Genomic DNA, 16,249 nt, shown 5'->3' with positions numbered 1-16,249 from the left:
GCTGATCACCCCGAGGAATGGTGCCATATTGAGGGCTCAGTGTTGGTCTCTGCTGCTGGCAAATTGGGCTCTTAGCAGTGGCTGTAGCGAGGTCAGCCTTGGTGATTGGAAGTCCGTGTTGTTAAGCCCATGTGTAACCTCCATCCCTGCCACCATGGCCACTTTGTTCATGGGCCCATTGGGCGATGACAGGGGTGGCTGAGGAAAGAGGTCATCCTATCCTCTTGATTATTAAAATCCTCCTCTGCTGAGGTGACCCATTGGTGAGCACTCATATGAGATAGAAATATTTTCACAGTTTTTGAGCACTCAGAGAGGTCCAGCCACACAACATCTTTCCCAAATTTCTTTGTCACCAATTTCCTCATCATGATTCTTCCAAGTCCATGACCATCTATCCAAACCATTGGCTACAGCCCATGAATCGGTATATAATCGCACATCTGGCCATTTCTCCTTCAAAGAATAGTGCACAACGAGGTGCACTGCTCGAAGTTCTGCCCACTAGGAAGATTTCCCTTCCTAGACTTGGAAGGGAAAGTCCACACTGCATGGACTTGGAAAAATCATGATTGGGAAATTGGTGACAAAGAAATTCAGGAAAGATGCAGGTGCTGCCCTTGTAAATTTGTTTTGCAAAGTATTGGTCAAGAGTATGTGTTCTGGACCCTCCCAGCTGGGATGAGTAGGTCTAAAGTGACTAATTTACTCTAACATCCCAGTCTCCCTAAGCCTTTGGATCCCTTCCTCTACATTAAACTAAGGGAGATCAGGCATTTCCAGCTTGCTCACAGGGGTCCATCTTTTTTTGGGGGGAGGTGGGGTGCAGGGATAGAGTCTCACTGTGTCATCGAGGCTGGAGTCCAGTGGCACAATCTCAGCTCACTGCAACCTCCGCCTCCTGGGCTCAAGCGATTCTCCTGTCTCAGCCTCCCAAGTATCTGGGATTAAAGGCATCCGCCACCACACCCGGCTAATTTTTGTGTTTTTAGTAGAGATGGGGTTTCACCATGTTGGCCAGGCTGGTCTCGAACTCTTGACCTCAAATTATCTGCCTGCCTTGGCCTCCCAAAGTGTTGGGATTATAGGCATTAGCCACTGCACCTGGCCTTGAGCCCATATTTAATCCATATTTCAGCTAACCAAGCAAATAAACTATTAGAACCTTTTTTTAACTCCCCAAGCTGCAACATTAAATGCAGAATTCCTGCTTAGTGAGCCCAAATCAGTAAATTCAGCCTGATCCAACTTTGTTTCTTCCACCATTATCCCCCACCCTTCATATTCATTCCTATGCCTGTCCTCCAGATTTCTGCTTATATAAGTTAGAAAACTCAAACAGTTATTTTGGAGTGTAGCACAGCTCATCATGGGTAACACTTTGAACCTTCCCTCTAGGGGCCTGCCAGATCTTTAGTTATAGGTCTAAAAGCAAACAGGGGTGTTAGGGTTGGATCCTGAGGAGAATCGGCACTGTCTTGCCTGGCAGCTGCCTTGGGAGGCCATCACTGTTGCCTCAGGCAGTGTACGGTTAATCTCCTCAGACAAAGGTGGAAAGGCTGATGGCTGCCCGGGTTGGGAAGGGGATGTGTTGGGGATGTTGCCACCACTGGGAGTGGGGAGGCTGTTCCCTCTGACTAAAAAGACTCATCAGAATTTAGTAGATTAGTGCTCCCAGCCTCATCAGGATTCTCCCACAAGTTCCCATTCCAAGTTGCAAGGCCCCTTCTTTTAGAGTCAGTGCCCTCACTTTAACACTAGACACCTTGTGAGACTGTGTGTGAACCTTTCGTTGCAGGTCAGCCACTCGCATGATAAGAGCTTGTGTCTGATTTTCCACAATTTCAGCTCTTTCTTGACAGGAGATAAAACTCTCACTCAGAGCAATCTTACTACATTTGAGACTCAGCATGTTGTTCCTCTTGAGCCGGGAGATAGAATCCCTGGGTTCATAATTTTCTTTCATCACTTTGTCTAGTGAACTTAGGAGCAACCAACCAACTTCATTATATTCCTTGGTTCTTTACATATGGTCAAAGGTATTATGTACAGAGTCACTAAACTTGCCTCTCACAGGCAGTGAATCAGGAGTATCAAATGCATTTATTTTGCCTAACTCTTTAAACAGTTTATGCCAAGGACTATCAGTATTCTCCATACTATTAGAGGTAGAGTTCTTAACATTTTTGGTTCTAATCATATTAAGCAGCCAATTCCAGAAACCCAAAAACCAACTTAAAAACTCCATCTTTAAACTTCTGTTCCTCTAAAACCGCTCCCGGGACCAAAATCTGTAATTAGTCAAGACAGGACTAATAGGATAGATGTATACATGAAAAGGGGTTTATTGAAAAGAGTTGACTCGCACAATCACAAGTTGAAGTCCCACAATAGACTGTTGACAAGCTGCGGAGCAAGGAAACCAGTCTGAATCCCAAAACCTCAAAAGTAGGGAAGCCGACAGTGCAGCCTTCAGGCTGTGGTTGGAGACCTGATCACCCTGTCAAACCACTGGTGTAGGTTCAAGAGTTCAAAAGCTGAAGAACTTGGGAGTTTGATGTTCGAGGGCAGGAAGCATCCAGCAAGAGAGAAGAATGGAGGCCAGAAGACTTACCCAGACTAATTTTTCCACATTCCACCACCTGCTTTTATCCTAACCGAGCTGGCAGCTGATTATTTGGTGCCCACCCAGATAGAGGGTGGGTTTACCTCTGCTAGTTCACTGACTCAAATGTTAATCTCCTTTGCAACACCCTCACAGACACACCCAGGAACAATACTTTGCATGCTTCATTCCAGTCAAGTTGAATATTAACCATCACATCCATTGTTGAGACCTACTACTCAGAAAAAAGAATTCCTTTCAAAATATTACAGCTCACTGAAAATGCACTTGATTACCTAAGAGCTCTGATGGAGATATACAAGGATATTAATGCTGTTTTCATGCCCTGAAAACAAGAACATCTATTCTGCAGCCCATGGATCAAGGAGTAATTTCTACATTCAAGTTTTATTATAAAAGAAATACATTTTATAAGGCTGTAGCTGCCATGGATAGTGATTCCTCTGGTAGATCTGGACAAGGTAAATTGAAAAGCTTCTAGAAAGGATTCACTAAATGCCGTTAAGAACATTACTGATTCGGTTGGGCGCGGTGGCTCAACGCCTATAATCTCAGCACTTTGGAAGGTCAAGTGGGGCAGATCACAAGGTCAGGAGTTTGAGACCATCCTGGCCAACATACCCTGTCTCTACTAAAATACAAAAAAAATTAACCAGGTGTGGTGGTGCGCGCCTGTAGTCCCAGCTACTCGGGAAGCTGAGGCAGGGGAATCGCTTGAACCTGGGTGGCGGAGGTTGCCGTGAGCCGAGATTGCACCACTGCACTCCAGCCTGGCAACAGAGCAAGACTTAGTCTCAAAAACAAAAAAATAAATGTAAAAAAAGAACGTTGCTGATTCATGGGAGGAAGTCAGAATATCAGAATTAACAGAAGAAGTTGCTTTGCAAGAAGTTGATTCCAACCCTCATAGATAACATTGAGGGCTTCAAGAGGAAGCAACTGCAGACGTGGTAGAAACAGCAAGAGAACTAGAAAGAGAAGTGAAGCCTGAAGATGTGACTGAATTGCTGCAATCTCATGTTTAAACTTTAATAGATGAAGAGTTGCTTTTCATGGATGAGCAGAGAAATTGCTTTCCTGAGAGGGAATTTACTTCTGGCAAAGATGCTGTGAGCATTGTTGAAATGACCACAAAGGATTTAGAATATTGCATAAACTTAGTTGATAAAAGAGTGGCAGGGTTTGAGAGGATTAACTCCAATTTTGAAAGAAGTTCTACTTGGGGTATAATGCCATCAAATAGCATCACATGCTACAGAGCAGTGTTTCATGAAAGCAGAATCAATCAGTGGGCAAATTTCATTGTTGTCTTAATGTAAAAAATTGCTACAGCCACCCCACCCTTCAGCAGCCACCACCCTTATCATTCAGCAAGTGTCAACATTGAGGCAAGACACTCCACCAGCAAAAAGATTACCACTTGCTGAAGGTTGAGATGATTATTAGAATTTTTTAACAATAAAGTATTCTTAAATTAAGGTATTTGTTCAGGAAAAACTCTCTCAATCTGCATTTTTTCCTATATTTTCATACCACCACAACACAGAAGACTTCTGTGACCAGAGGCCTGGATGGTTTTCCCCACATACTGAGCAGTGGACACCACCTGGGTGCCCTCTAATTCAATTCTGATACTATCTACCTGGAGATAGTGTTACATTTCACAGGGCGACTGATTGGCTTCACGTTGGGGTTCCATGACCCCCTCTCTGGGTTCGATTAATTTGCTGGAATGGCTCATAGAACCCAAGGAAACACTTAACTGGCTTATTCTAAAGGATATTACAGAGGATACCGATGAAGAGATGCACAGGGCAAGGCATGGGGAATGGAGTGTGGAGCTTCCATGCCCTCCCTGGGCATGCCACCCTCCAGGGCCCTTCACATGTTCAACTATCTGGAACCCCCCGAACTCAGCCCTCTTGGGTTTTTAATGGAAGCTTCTTGACATCAGCATTCCATCTTCCAGAGTACAGGGCAAGACCATCTCTAAGGAGGGTCTTAAGACCCACAGTTACAAAGGCAGGGGATTGGAGTCCTACGTTAGGGCAGGTGAAAGGAGGGCAGGAGAGATTCTGTTTCCTGGGGCCTGCTCCTGAGACCTAACACACCCAACACACCCCTAATAAAAGACTATAACAAGGGCTGTGGAAGTTAGGAGCCAAGAACCATGGATGAGAACCAACATGTAGCATTATACCACAGGTATGGGTACTTCCTTAGACATAATGCTATTACACACTTAATAGACTATAGTTTAAACATAACTTACAGGCACTGGGAAAGCAAAAAATTCTTGCGACTATCTTTATTGCAGTACTTGCTTTTTTCCAGTCATCTGGAACTGAACCTGCAATATCTAATATGTGTATTGCTAATGGATAGGGTTTTTTTATTTGATAGTTTTCATATGCTTTCTCTGGTTTTGATATCAGGATAATATTGACCCATAAATAGAGTTGAAAGTGTTTCCTCCATTTTATTAAAGAGCTTTTAAGGATTGGGATTAATTTCTCTTTAAATATCTGGTAGAGGTTACCATTGAAGCCATCTGTTCCTGGGCCTCTATTTGGGGTAAATTTTTGGTTATGAATTCAATCCCTTTGCTTTTTACAGGTTTATTCATATTTTCTGTTACTTACTGAGTCAATTTGGTAATTTGTGTCCTTCTAGGAATTTGGCAATTTCATCTAGGTTATCTAATTTATTGGTGTACTGTTTTTTATAGTATTTTCTGATAATCTTTTGTGTTTTTTTAAGATCAGTGGTGGTATATCTTCTTTCATTTCTGGTTTTAGAAAGTAACTCAGGCCTTCTCTAGTTATTTTCTTGGTCTGTCTAGCTAACGGTTTGTTTAGTCCCTTACTTGTGATTATTTTATTTTACTTTTTTTCTTGCTGCTTTCAAAATTTATTCTTTGTCTTTGGTTTGATTAGGATGCATCTAAATGTGATCTCTGAGTTTATTGTGCTTAGCATTTGTTGACCTTCTTAGATGTGTAAATAAATATTTTCTTCAAATTGGGGGCGTTGTCATTTTTTTTTTCAAATTTTTTTTCTGCTTTTCTCTCTTCTTTCCTTCTGGGAATTCCTTTTGTAAATCTTGATACATTTGATTGGTGTCCCACAGGTCTCTGAGGCTCTGTTCACCTACCTGCTTACCTACCCTCCCCATCTTTGTCCTTAGACTGAATAATCTTAGTCTGCCTATCTTCAAGTTGATTGGTTCTTTTTTCTGCCAGGTCAAATCTACCAGTGTATATCTAGTGATTTTTCATTTTAATTTGTGTACTTTTCAGCACCGCAATTTCTGTCTGGTTCTTTATTATAAATTTATTTAATTGCCTGTTTAGTGAAATATTCTCCTCATACTTTAGTTGTTTATACATGGTTTCCTTTCATTCTTTGAACATATTTTAAATGTCTGATTTAAAGTTCTTTTGTCTAATAAGTTCAATATCTGGGCTTTCTCAGAGACATTTTCTGTGGACTTTTTCCCCCATGTGTGATACGTTTTTATGTCTTTGCATGTCCCATAATGTTTTGTTTAAAAACTAAATAAATAATACAGTGTGACAACTGGAAATCAGATTATCCTCCACCCCAAGGTTTGTTGTTGCTGTATCATTGTTGTTATTCTTTATTTAGTGACTTTTCTAAACTAATTCTGTGAAGGTAGTATTCTTTGTGTTCTGTGCCCACTGACATCTTCACGTAGTTAGCTTAGTGATCAACTAATGATTGAACAGAGGTTCCTTATATGTCTACAATCGTAAGACTCTCAGTGTTTGCCATGGGGGCTCTGTGTGTCTTGAGGAGGAAGGATGAGAATAGTGCAGTTGTTTGTTTTGGTGTTTTTTTGTTTTGTTTGTTTCGTTTTTTGTTATGTTTTGTTTTTGTTACCTTGTAGCTTCAGCGCAAAGGAAAAACGATGCAATTTAAAATGCCATAATAGCTTGCTGTACTTGCTGAGATTCAGTTGATTTTGAGATTCAGCTGATTTTCTTGAATAGAGTAAGCCTTTGGTTAATTCCTAGAGTTCTTTTGTTTAATGACGTTACATTCCCCCTCCCACCCTGCAAAACAGCAACAACTACTCGCAAGAGACCCACACAGCATTAAGTGTCAAACCGGAAGAAAACCAGTCACCTTTCTGAAGTATATTTTCCTAGCTGTTTTCCTGATTTAATCTTTGCTCGATAATCATTTCTTAATTTTGGCATCTTTTGCTTTCTGTATATTATAGACTGAGAATTTTCAAAACAATCAAAACCTGCTATCTCTTTGTTTAACAGTCTGTAGTAAGCTGCTCTTGCATTGCTGTAAAGAAATATCTCAGCCAGCTCAGTGGCTCATTCCTGTAATCCCAGCACTTTGGGAAGCCAGGGCGGGTGGATCACCTGAGGTCAGGAGTTCAAGATCAGCCTGGCCAACATGGCAAAACCCCGTCTCTACAAAAATACAAAACTTAGCCGGGTGTGGTGGCAGGCGCCTGTGGTCGCAGCTATTCGGGAGGCTGAGGCAGGAGAATCGCTTGAACCCAGGAGGCAGAGGTTGCAGTGACCCAGGATCATGCCACTGCACTCCAGCCTAGGTGACAGAGTGAGACTCTTTCTCAAAAAAAAAAAAAAAAGTCTCAGCCTGGCCAACATGGTGAAACCCCATCTCTACTAAAAATAGAAGTTAGCTGGGTGCAATGACACATGCCTGTAATCCCAGCTACTCGGGAGACTGAGGCAGGAGAATCACTTGAACCCAGGAGGTAGAGGTTGCAATGAGCCAAGACTGTGCCATTGCACCCCAGCCTGGGTGACAGAGTGAGACTCTGTCTCGGAAAAAAAAAAATAAGGAAAAAAGAAATACCTGAGGCTGGGCAATCTATAAAGAAAAGAAGTTTGGCCAGGCATGGTGGCTAATGCCAGTACTTTGGGAGGCCAAGGCAGGCAGAGCACTTGAGACCAGGAGTTTCAGACTGGCCTAAACCAACATGGCAAAACCCAGCCGCTACTAAAAATACGAAACTTAGCTGGGCATGGTGGCACATGCCTGTAATCCCAGCTACTCAGGAGGCGGAGACATGAGAATTGCTTGAGCCTAGGAGGTGGAAGTTGCAGTGAGCCAAGATCATGCCACTGCTCCAACCTGGGTGACAGAGGGACACTCTCTCAAAAAAAAAAAAAGAAAATTAAAAGAAGACATTTAATTGGCTCATGCTTTTGCAGTCTGTGAGTCTATGCAAGCATGACACCAGTATCTGCTCAGCTCTAGTAAGGACCTCAGGAAGCTTAAAATCATGGCGGAAAGCAAAGCAGAAGCCAGCACATCACATGGCAAAAGAAAAAGAGAGAGGAGATCCCAGACTTTTAAACAACCAGATCTCACATGGACTGAGGGAGAACTCACTTATTACCAAGGGGATGGTGCTAAGTCATTCATGAGGGATCCGCCCCATTATTACCGAAACACCAATGGTTTGATGTAGGTCTTGCTGCTTGCTTCACAAAAAGCGAATCACTGACACAACAATTATTGCCAAGAAAGGCTTTAATCAGTTGCTGCAGCCAAGGAGATGGGTGCTCAATCTCAAATCCATCTGCCTGACTAAAACTAAGAGTTTATATAGCAGGGGAGAAATGTAACAGTGTGTAAGAAAACAAGAATTAGGGAAGGGGCAAGGACGCAATCATGGTGAATGAGGGATCCATGATGTGGTGCCGTCGTCTGGTGAGTTTCAGTTCTTTGATACTTTCTTTGAGAGGCCTGAAGGTCCTTTTCTGAGGAAGGAACTCAGATAAAACAAATACAAGTTTCAAGCTTTTTAAGACCAGAAGGGGCAATTTCTATGTTTATCAAAAAGAACAGTCTGTGGGGGCAGTTGGGTTGGTTTCACCATGATCCGATCACCTCCCATCAGACCCCAACTTCAACATTCAGAATCACATTTTATTTTATTTTTATTTTTTTTTAATTTATTTATTATTATTATACTTTAAGTTGTAGGGTACATGTGCATAACGTGCAGGTTTGTTACATATGTATACTTGTGCCATGTTGGTGTGCTGCACCCATCAACTCGTCATTTACATCAGGTATAACTCAGAATCACATTTTAACATGAGATTTAGAGGGGACAAACATCTAAACCATATCGCAGTTCTTCCTTGAGTTTATCTCTTTCTTTTTGCACTTTAATTAGCAAGAAGCAGCCAGGGGCCACTTTTCACACTTTGCTTAGATATTTCCCTAGATAGATCATCCAATTCATTGGGCACATTTTCTACTTCCCAAGTTACTGAAGATAACAGTGTTGTGAAACTTTCTCCCATTACATAATTCCAGTAATATTTACCTCATTTTTCTAGAAGTTCTTACTCTGCAGCCTTCTTAAAGGCTGTATTAACAGCTTATTGAAGTTACTTCAACCTTCCATTAATACTATTCCCAGAGACCACTTCCTGGTTCAAAAGTGACACCTACATTTTCAGTTTTTTATTACAGCAGCATCCCACTAATATGCACCAAAATCTGTATTATTTATGACTCTATAACAAATTACTTTCCAAATTCAGCAGTTTCAAACAACAGACGTTTATTATTTCACATTTTCTCTGGGGTCAGGAACCTGAGAATTGCTCAGCTAGTTGGTTTTGGCTCACTTTTTCATGAGGCTACAATTAAGGAGTGAGCTGGGTTGTGGTCATAGGAGATTTGATTGTTGTAGAATGTCTTGCAAGTCCACACATTTGGCTGCTTGCAGGAGGCTTCCATCTTTCTTCACGTAAGCCACCTCATGGGACTTCTCATAGTTATGGCTTTCTCTAGAGTGAGTGATGAGAGAGAGAGAGATGAAGAAACAGATAAGTGAATGGGAGAAGGAGATAGAGGAGAAGGGAAAGGGAAGGGAAGGGGAGAAAGAGAAAATAAAAGGAGAGGAGAAGCGGGGGGCAAAAGAGAAAACAACCAAGAGCACCAGTCCAGTATGAAAACTTCATTCATTTATAACATAATCTCCAAAGTGACACATACTTTCATAGTATGCTATTGGTTACACAGACTACCCATGATACAACATGGGGGGCAAGGGGGTATTGCACAGCAGTGTTATATCAGGAGGCAGGAATTATTGAGGACCATCTTGAAGCAGCAGCCACACAGGGCTTTTTAAATTAGTTAACTTTGAAAAATGAAGAAATAAGGCAAAAAATAAGTGTTCTTGTCTAATAGGGGGCAGTAAACCCTATTTCTGGGTGGCAACATTCTTCTAGGCAAATATTTACTACTAGCCTGATCCTTGTAAAAATTTGAGTTCACAATTCCTAACCTACATCTAGATCTTCAGTTATTTGCTTTTTTGTAGTTATAACAACTTGTGCAAGTGATTTAGGAGACTCACTAACCAGTCAGCAGCTGAGAAGCATTCTCTTTGTCTGTCTGTCTGTTTTTCTCCCTCTCTTTTGCCAGGTCCTTTGGTCTCACACATGGACTTATTCCACAATATAGTATAAAGAGACAAAAAGTGAGTGGGTGAATAAAACAGAGTAGCACTATTTATTGTGCTTTAAACTTTGCTGTAAATTCAATCCTAAAGTATAGCCCTAGTCACATGATATGGGTCTAATAATGTCTGTCCTTTATGGCAGATATAATCATATTGAATTGATAAAGTGATGATGTTAGTAATACATTTCAGGACAGTTAACTAAAATACCTAAAAGTAAAGCTAGTATCTCCTTTAAATACATAATACAAAGCAAGATTAGGTTTGAAAAAAGGTGAAGAAGAATGTTCATAGAAGCCTTCAAAGATTTCTAAAGATAATCATCAAGCAATAGTATATCTTTGAATCCTATGTGCAACAGGATATTTCTTGTTTTGATAGTGCACTTTAGTTAGGTTACATGTGCTAATATAATCTAGCTTGGACCAAAAACGTATCACATGGGTTTATAAAGTATGTCTTTTATATTTTTCCAATTATGAAGTTAACAAATAAGAAGGGACTTTAAAAAGTTCATGGAAAAAATGGAATTCAAAGATAAAAATAAAAAATACAAAGTTTATTTCTCAACATAAGCTCCATCCAATTCAAGACACTTTTGTAAGCAAGGATACCAGCCATTTAGTCCATACTCAAAAGAACTGGGAATGTAACCGTGTCAATGCAATTTTTTTTACATTATTAACTGAAGAAAAATTGGTGACCTTTAAAGTTTTTTTAAGATTAGGAAACAAAAAGAAGACATCAAATGAGGATTATAAGGTGGATGCCTGATGATTTCCCATCATAACTCTTGCCAGATTGCCCTTGTTTGATGAAAGAAATGAGCAAGAGCATTATTGTGGAGGACTCCCTGGTGAAGCTTTCCTGGGCATTTTTCTGCTCAAACTTTGGCTACCTTTCTCAGAACACTCTTATAATAAACACATGTTATTTCTTTGACTCTCCAGAAAGTCAACAAGCAAAAAGCCTTGAACATTCCAAAACACTGTTGCCATAACCTTTGCTCTTAGTCTGTCCGCTTTGGCTTTGACAGGACCACTTCCATCTCTTGGCAGCCATTGCTTTAATTGTGTTTTATCTTCAGGATTATATTGGTAAAACCATGTTTCATCGCCTTTTACAATTCTTTGAAGACATGCTCTGAATCTTGAACCCACTGGTTAAAATTTTTTCATTGAAAGCTCTGCTGTTGTCTGCAACTGATCTGGGCGCAATGGTCTTGGCACCCATTGAGTGGAAATCTGCTCAGCTTTAGTTTTGGAGTCAGAATTGTGTGAGCTAATATCCATCAAGATGTCTATGATGTTGACTATCATTCCTGCTGTTAATCACCAGTCTTCTTCAATTGGGATGCAAACAAAATGAATTTTTGTCCTCACAAATTGATGCGGATGTTCTGTCACTGCAGGCTTTATCTTCACCATCATCTCATCCCTTAAAATGAGTTGTCCATTTTTTTTGACCTCTGAACTTTTTATTGGTCTCCTCCTCCCCAGAGGGGACCCTGCTTCTGCTGGCTTAATGTTTCAAAACTTTGGTGTCATTGGTCTCAGGTACCACTTTGCCATCCACTATCCGGTGGCTGGTGGTCTTTTGGATGGTTTGCATGGAGTTGCTGCTGTCCAGGGCATCACCAAGATTGAAGTCCTCACCGTCTTCCAGCAGGCGTCGATAGATGATGATCTTAGCCTCCAGCTTGACCTTGATGTTTGGCAGGACCTCGTACTCCTGGGCCTGGTGCCGCCCCTCTGCCCGGGTCTGTGCCAGCTCCGACTCCAGGTGCAGGAGGATCCCATTGAGCTACTCCATCTGTAGGGTGTAGTGGGCCTCCACCTCCCTCAGGCCATTCTCCAAGCTGGCCTTCAGGTTTCTCATCAAGTCCAGGTCCATCTCCAAGGACTGGACTATAAGTCTCAACTTCATGAGCACCATCTCAGCAGCTCTAGCTCCGGCAGACTGCGTGGTGATCACTGTGGTGGTCTCCTCAATCTGCTGAGACGCTGAGACCAGTAACTTGTCTAGCTCCTCTCGGTTCTTCTGAGCCAGCTTGTTGTATTGGGCCCAGATGTCTACCATGATCTTGGCAAGGTCCTGAGATTTGGTGGCATGTACCTCCACAGTCACCCTAGAGCTGGCAGTCTGGGCTTGTAGGCCTTTTACTTCCTCTTCATGGTTCTTCATGAAGAGCAGCTCCTCCTTGAGAGCCTCCATCTGTGTCTCCAGCTGCAGCCGAGTGACATTGGTTTCATCAGTAACTTTGCAGGAGCCCATGATGTTGCTCTCCACAGACTGGTGCACGGCCAGCTTTGTCTCATACTTGACTCTAAAGTCATCATCAGCAAGACGGGCATTGTCAATCTGCTGAACAACGCAGACATTTTCCACAGTATTTGCAAAAATCTGAGCCCTTAGGTCCTTGTTGGTCTTGAACTAATGGTTCCAGTCTCTGCCCTGGGGTCCCTTCTTCTCCAGGTGCCCCCAATTTTGCTCTCCAGCTTCTCTAGTTCTTGGTGTCCAGGCTCCTCACTCTGTCCAGATAGGAGGCCAGGTGGTCATTCAGGCTTTGCATGCTCTGGCCATTCAGGCCTTACGTGGTCTTCTCGTTCTGGATGCCTTCCTTTCATGCCAGACCCCCAGCCATCCCCATGGCCAGGTCCCCGGACCTGAAGCCACCGTGGAAGCTGGTGGAGCAGGACATGGAGATCAGGGAAACAGAGCTCCCGGAACCTGCATAGATGCCAGCCACGCTGCTGACCAGTCAGGCACCATAGCTGGGTGCCTGGACGGAGTCCAGGAACCAGTAGCTGGTGGAGAAGGTGGAGCAAGTGGTGAAGCTCATGCTGTACGGGGAGGAGAGCGAGAGGACAGGACTCAAACTTTGCCAACGACCAAGTTATCCATTTTTAAACTGCTGATTTCTTTAGGACATTATCTTCATAAACTTTTTCAAAATTACTAGTGATTTTACCATTCTTCCATCCAAGCTTTAACGTATAATTAATATTTGTTCTTACTTCAATTTTAGCAGAACTCATGTTGCTCTGATACTGGATGTTTTCAAACTGATGTCTTATCCTTCTTAGTGCCTCAAGCTAGATGCCGTTTACACATGTTATAACAAGTTAGTAGTTTATTTTGGTGCAAAAAATTTTTGAAATTTATGCATAGTTTTTTTATAATGTGCATTTTCCATGAACTTTGAAGACCCCTTGTACTTTTACTTATTTACCATTTGGTGATTTAAATAAAATATAAGTGCTTAGCCTGCATCTTTTTTTTCTCCTATTATTTCTACTAACGGCTAACATTTACTGGACTATTAATATGCCAAGTACAGAGTTAAGTATTTTATCTACAATCTCATATAATCCTTACAGCATCCAGTGAGCAAGCCCCATAAATATTATCCCAGGTTCTATTATTATTTCTGTCTTAATGAATGCAGAAACTGAGGCATGGAGAGAATATGTAACTAGCCTAAGTTCATAAAGATGGCTAAGATCCCGAACTATAGCTAGGTCGAATAGGAAAACGAATAGTGTCCCTCTTTCCTATCAAGTTCTAAACAAACAATGGAAGTGAAGGCTAAAATTGTATTTTTCTTATAGGCCCATAGTTCCCTCTTTCAGATGTTTTTCAGAATTCAAAATTCTTTGTTTTGAAACAGGTAATACAATGTTTTGTAATATCTCCAACAAGTCTGAGATAGCACCCTGTGATCAAATGTATTGACATTTATGCAGGACCAGTTTATATCAGCTTAAGTCACGTTTTGCTACCAAATGTGATGGTAGTTGTGGTGGGGGTGGGTTTGTTGCCTCTCCTCACCTCCAAATAGTATATTTTGAAACCTTCTTGCATTTTAGAGCGATGGACCTATTAATGATAGATGCTGGTTGGAAGGCTTCTCTTTAAGTCTTTTAAACAAGTGTTTTAACTAATACTGAAACACAGAACTAGGGAGACTTACCACTTCAGTCTCTTAACAACGGTGGATCAGAGAAGGCCTATTCATTTAACACTGATCTACCTGAGTAAGGGTTTAGACATTTAAGGAGTAGAGATCTAGTATCTCTACAAGTAGGCCCATTTCTAAGAGGAAAAAGTGTATCCCTACTCAGAAAACAAGTATCTCTAGTCATCCTTCCCAATTTACCAATCACCCTGCATCTAAAGGATCAGAGTAAATAAAGGGAATGGAGCCAGACCAGAAATGTGTGTATAAAAGCCACCACCCCCAATACTAAATCTCTATATCACTATTATAAACTATGTATATAAGTGATCTGTTCTTATCCCACACTTCTTACTATAAAATCGTTCAGTTGTTTTACCAACTGTATAAGTTTCAGATAGAGTTGTATTATTACTGTTGAACTTTGTTATAGTTGTAGTTGATCAAAATAGTTTGGTTAAAACTCTCTATGATATTCTCATTTTACAAAAATATCTTAGGATATCCATGCTAAAATATTTAGGAGTAAATTGTCCTTATTCTGCAGTTTCAGTGGTTCTACAAATAAAAATAAAGTAAAAAGAAAGCTAATTTGGCAGACTAGTAACAGTTCTTGAATATTAGTAGAAGCTGTGTCATTGTACTATTCTTTCATTTTTTATTTATGATCAAAATTTTTCTATATAGGCCGGGCGCGGTGGCTCAAGCCTGTAATCCCAGCACTTTGGGAGGCTGAGATGGGCGGATCACAAGGTCAGGAGATGGAGACCATCCTGGCTAACATGGTGAAACCCCGTCTCTACTAAAAAATACAAAAAACTAGCTGGGCGAGGTGGTGGGCGCCTGTAGTCCCAGCCACTCGGGAGGCTGAAGCAGGAGAATGGTGTAAACCCACGAGGCGGAGCTTGCAGTGAGCTGAGATCCGGCCACTGCACTCCAGCCTGAGGGACAGAGCGAGACTCAGTCTCAAAAAAAAAAAAATTTCTGTATAAAAAATCGAGGAAAGAAAAAATCCTTGATGATGACATTCAGGACATACATGAAATGCACATTTTACAGAATTGGAGAATTTAATGGATACAGAATTATAAGAATTTAGATGTTTTCCTAGTTAATGCATGCACATTGTACATTAGGATAAAATTTGGTTGCTTATACAATTTATGTTCACATACTGAGTGTTTTAATATCTAGTAAAGTATATCTGAATGAATATTAGAACTTTTGAGAATAAGTTGTTCTGCTTCTATGTCTAATTCTTTATCTATTTTAGTTTGGTACCAGAGAATGTTTAATTGTAAGAAATAATTAAATATGCCACATTTTTGGTTGATATATTATTATAAAGCTAATTAAATCTACAAAGCTTTTATTGCTAATTCCCAGAAAACATTGGCAGTTATGGACTGATGCTAAAAGACTTCTGAAGTCATTAATTTGTAATAAAAATAAATTTAAATGTTGGTGATTTGCATTTCTCTTTTTAAAATGATTATTATATTTATTTCTTCCCTAGATCTTCCTCAGAACTGTGATCCTAACATTCCCCTAGTTGCTCAGGAATTAATGAAAAAGATGATACGTCAGTTTGCGATTGAGTACATTTCAAAAAGTGGTAAAACTCAAGAGAATAGAAATGGTTCAATTGGACCAAGTATAGTATGTAAAAGTATCCAAATGAATCAAGCAGAAAGCTCCCTTCAGGAAGAACAGGAAGGCCCCTTAGACCTCACTGTGAATCGAACGCAAGAACAAAATACTCAGCAAGGTAAGATTTTTTGTGTGCACGTAGTATATAATTTGATGTTTTATATCGTCAAATGTGTATTTATAACTTTTATATTCATAGCCAAATTTATTTTGGATGTAATATGACTTTTAATTTGCTTATGTAATATGTACTGGAGAAAAGCACCTATTTGCAGCCTCTGTATTTGCATCTTTGTGTATAAAAGAGAAAATTTGAGTTACTCGCAACTCCGTTTGCAATAAAAAAGTGTATCCTAATAAACAGCTTAAAAATAAAGCATATAAATAAATAAAGGATATAAATAAAGAGATGTTTATAAGAAATAATTATTTTTATAGTGGACAGCTGAAAACAGTAAGCACTTGCTTGTTCAGTTTTTTTTTTTGTATTTAAGTGAGGGGAAAAAAAGTAGATGATT

At 40.6% G+C, this 16,249-nt stretch overlaps 1 protein-coding gene across 27 annotated transcripts in view; it reads left to right on the top strand.

Annotated features, from left to right (window-relative positions):
• Positions 1-16,249, top strand: part of LCORL (ligand dependent nuclear receptor corepressor like) — a 178,023-nt gene that overhangs the window by 99,966 nt on the left and 61,808 nt on the right. For 22 of the 27 annotated variants that reach the window (XR_013417786.1, XR_013417784.1, XR_013417785.1 and 19 more), the window contains one exon: positions 15,598-15,849. The exons of the other annotated variants lie outside the window; for them this stretch is intronic. Coding sequence is in view for 17 of the 22 variants with exons in the window: in XM_028848148.2 (XP_028703981.1) it covers positions 15,598-15,849 (252 nt within the window). In the remaining 5 variants the exon portion in view is untranslated. The remainder of the gene's footprint in view (positions 1-15,597; positions 15,850-16,249) is intronic. 27 annotated transcript variants of the gene reach the window in all.

Source organism: Macaca mulatta, chromosome 5 (genome assembly GCF_049350105.2).
Source record: "Macaca mulatta isolate MMU2019108-1 chromosome 5, T2T-MMU8v2.0, whole genome shotgun sequence".
NCBI classification, from domain to species: Eukaryota; Metazoa; Chordata; class Mammalia; order Primates; family Cercopithecidae; genus Macaca; species Macaca mulatta.
Note: the sequence above shows the minus strand (reverse complement) of the source record. Positions and strands in the feature narration are given on the sequence as shown.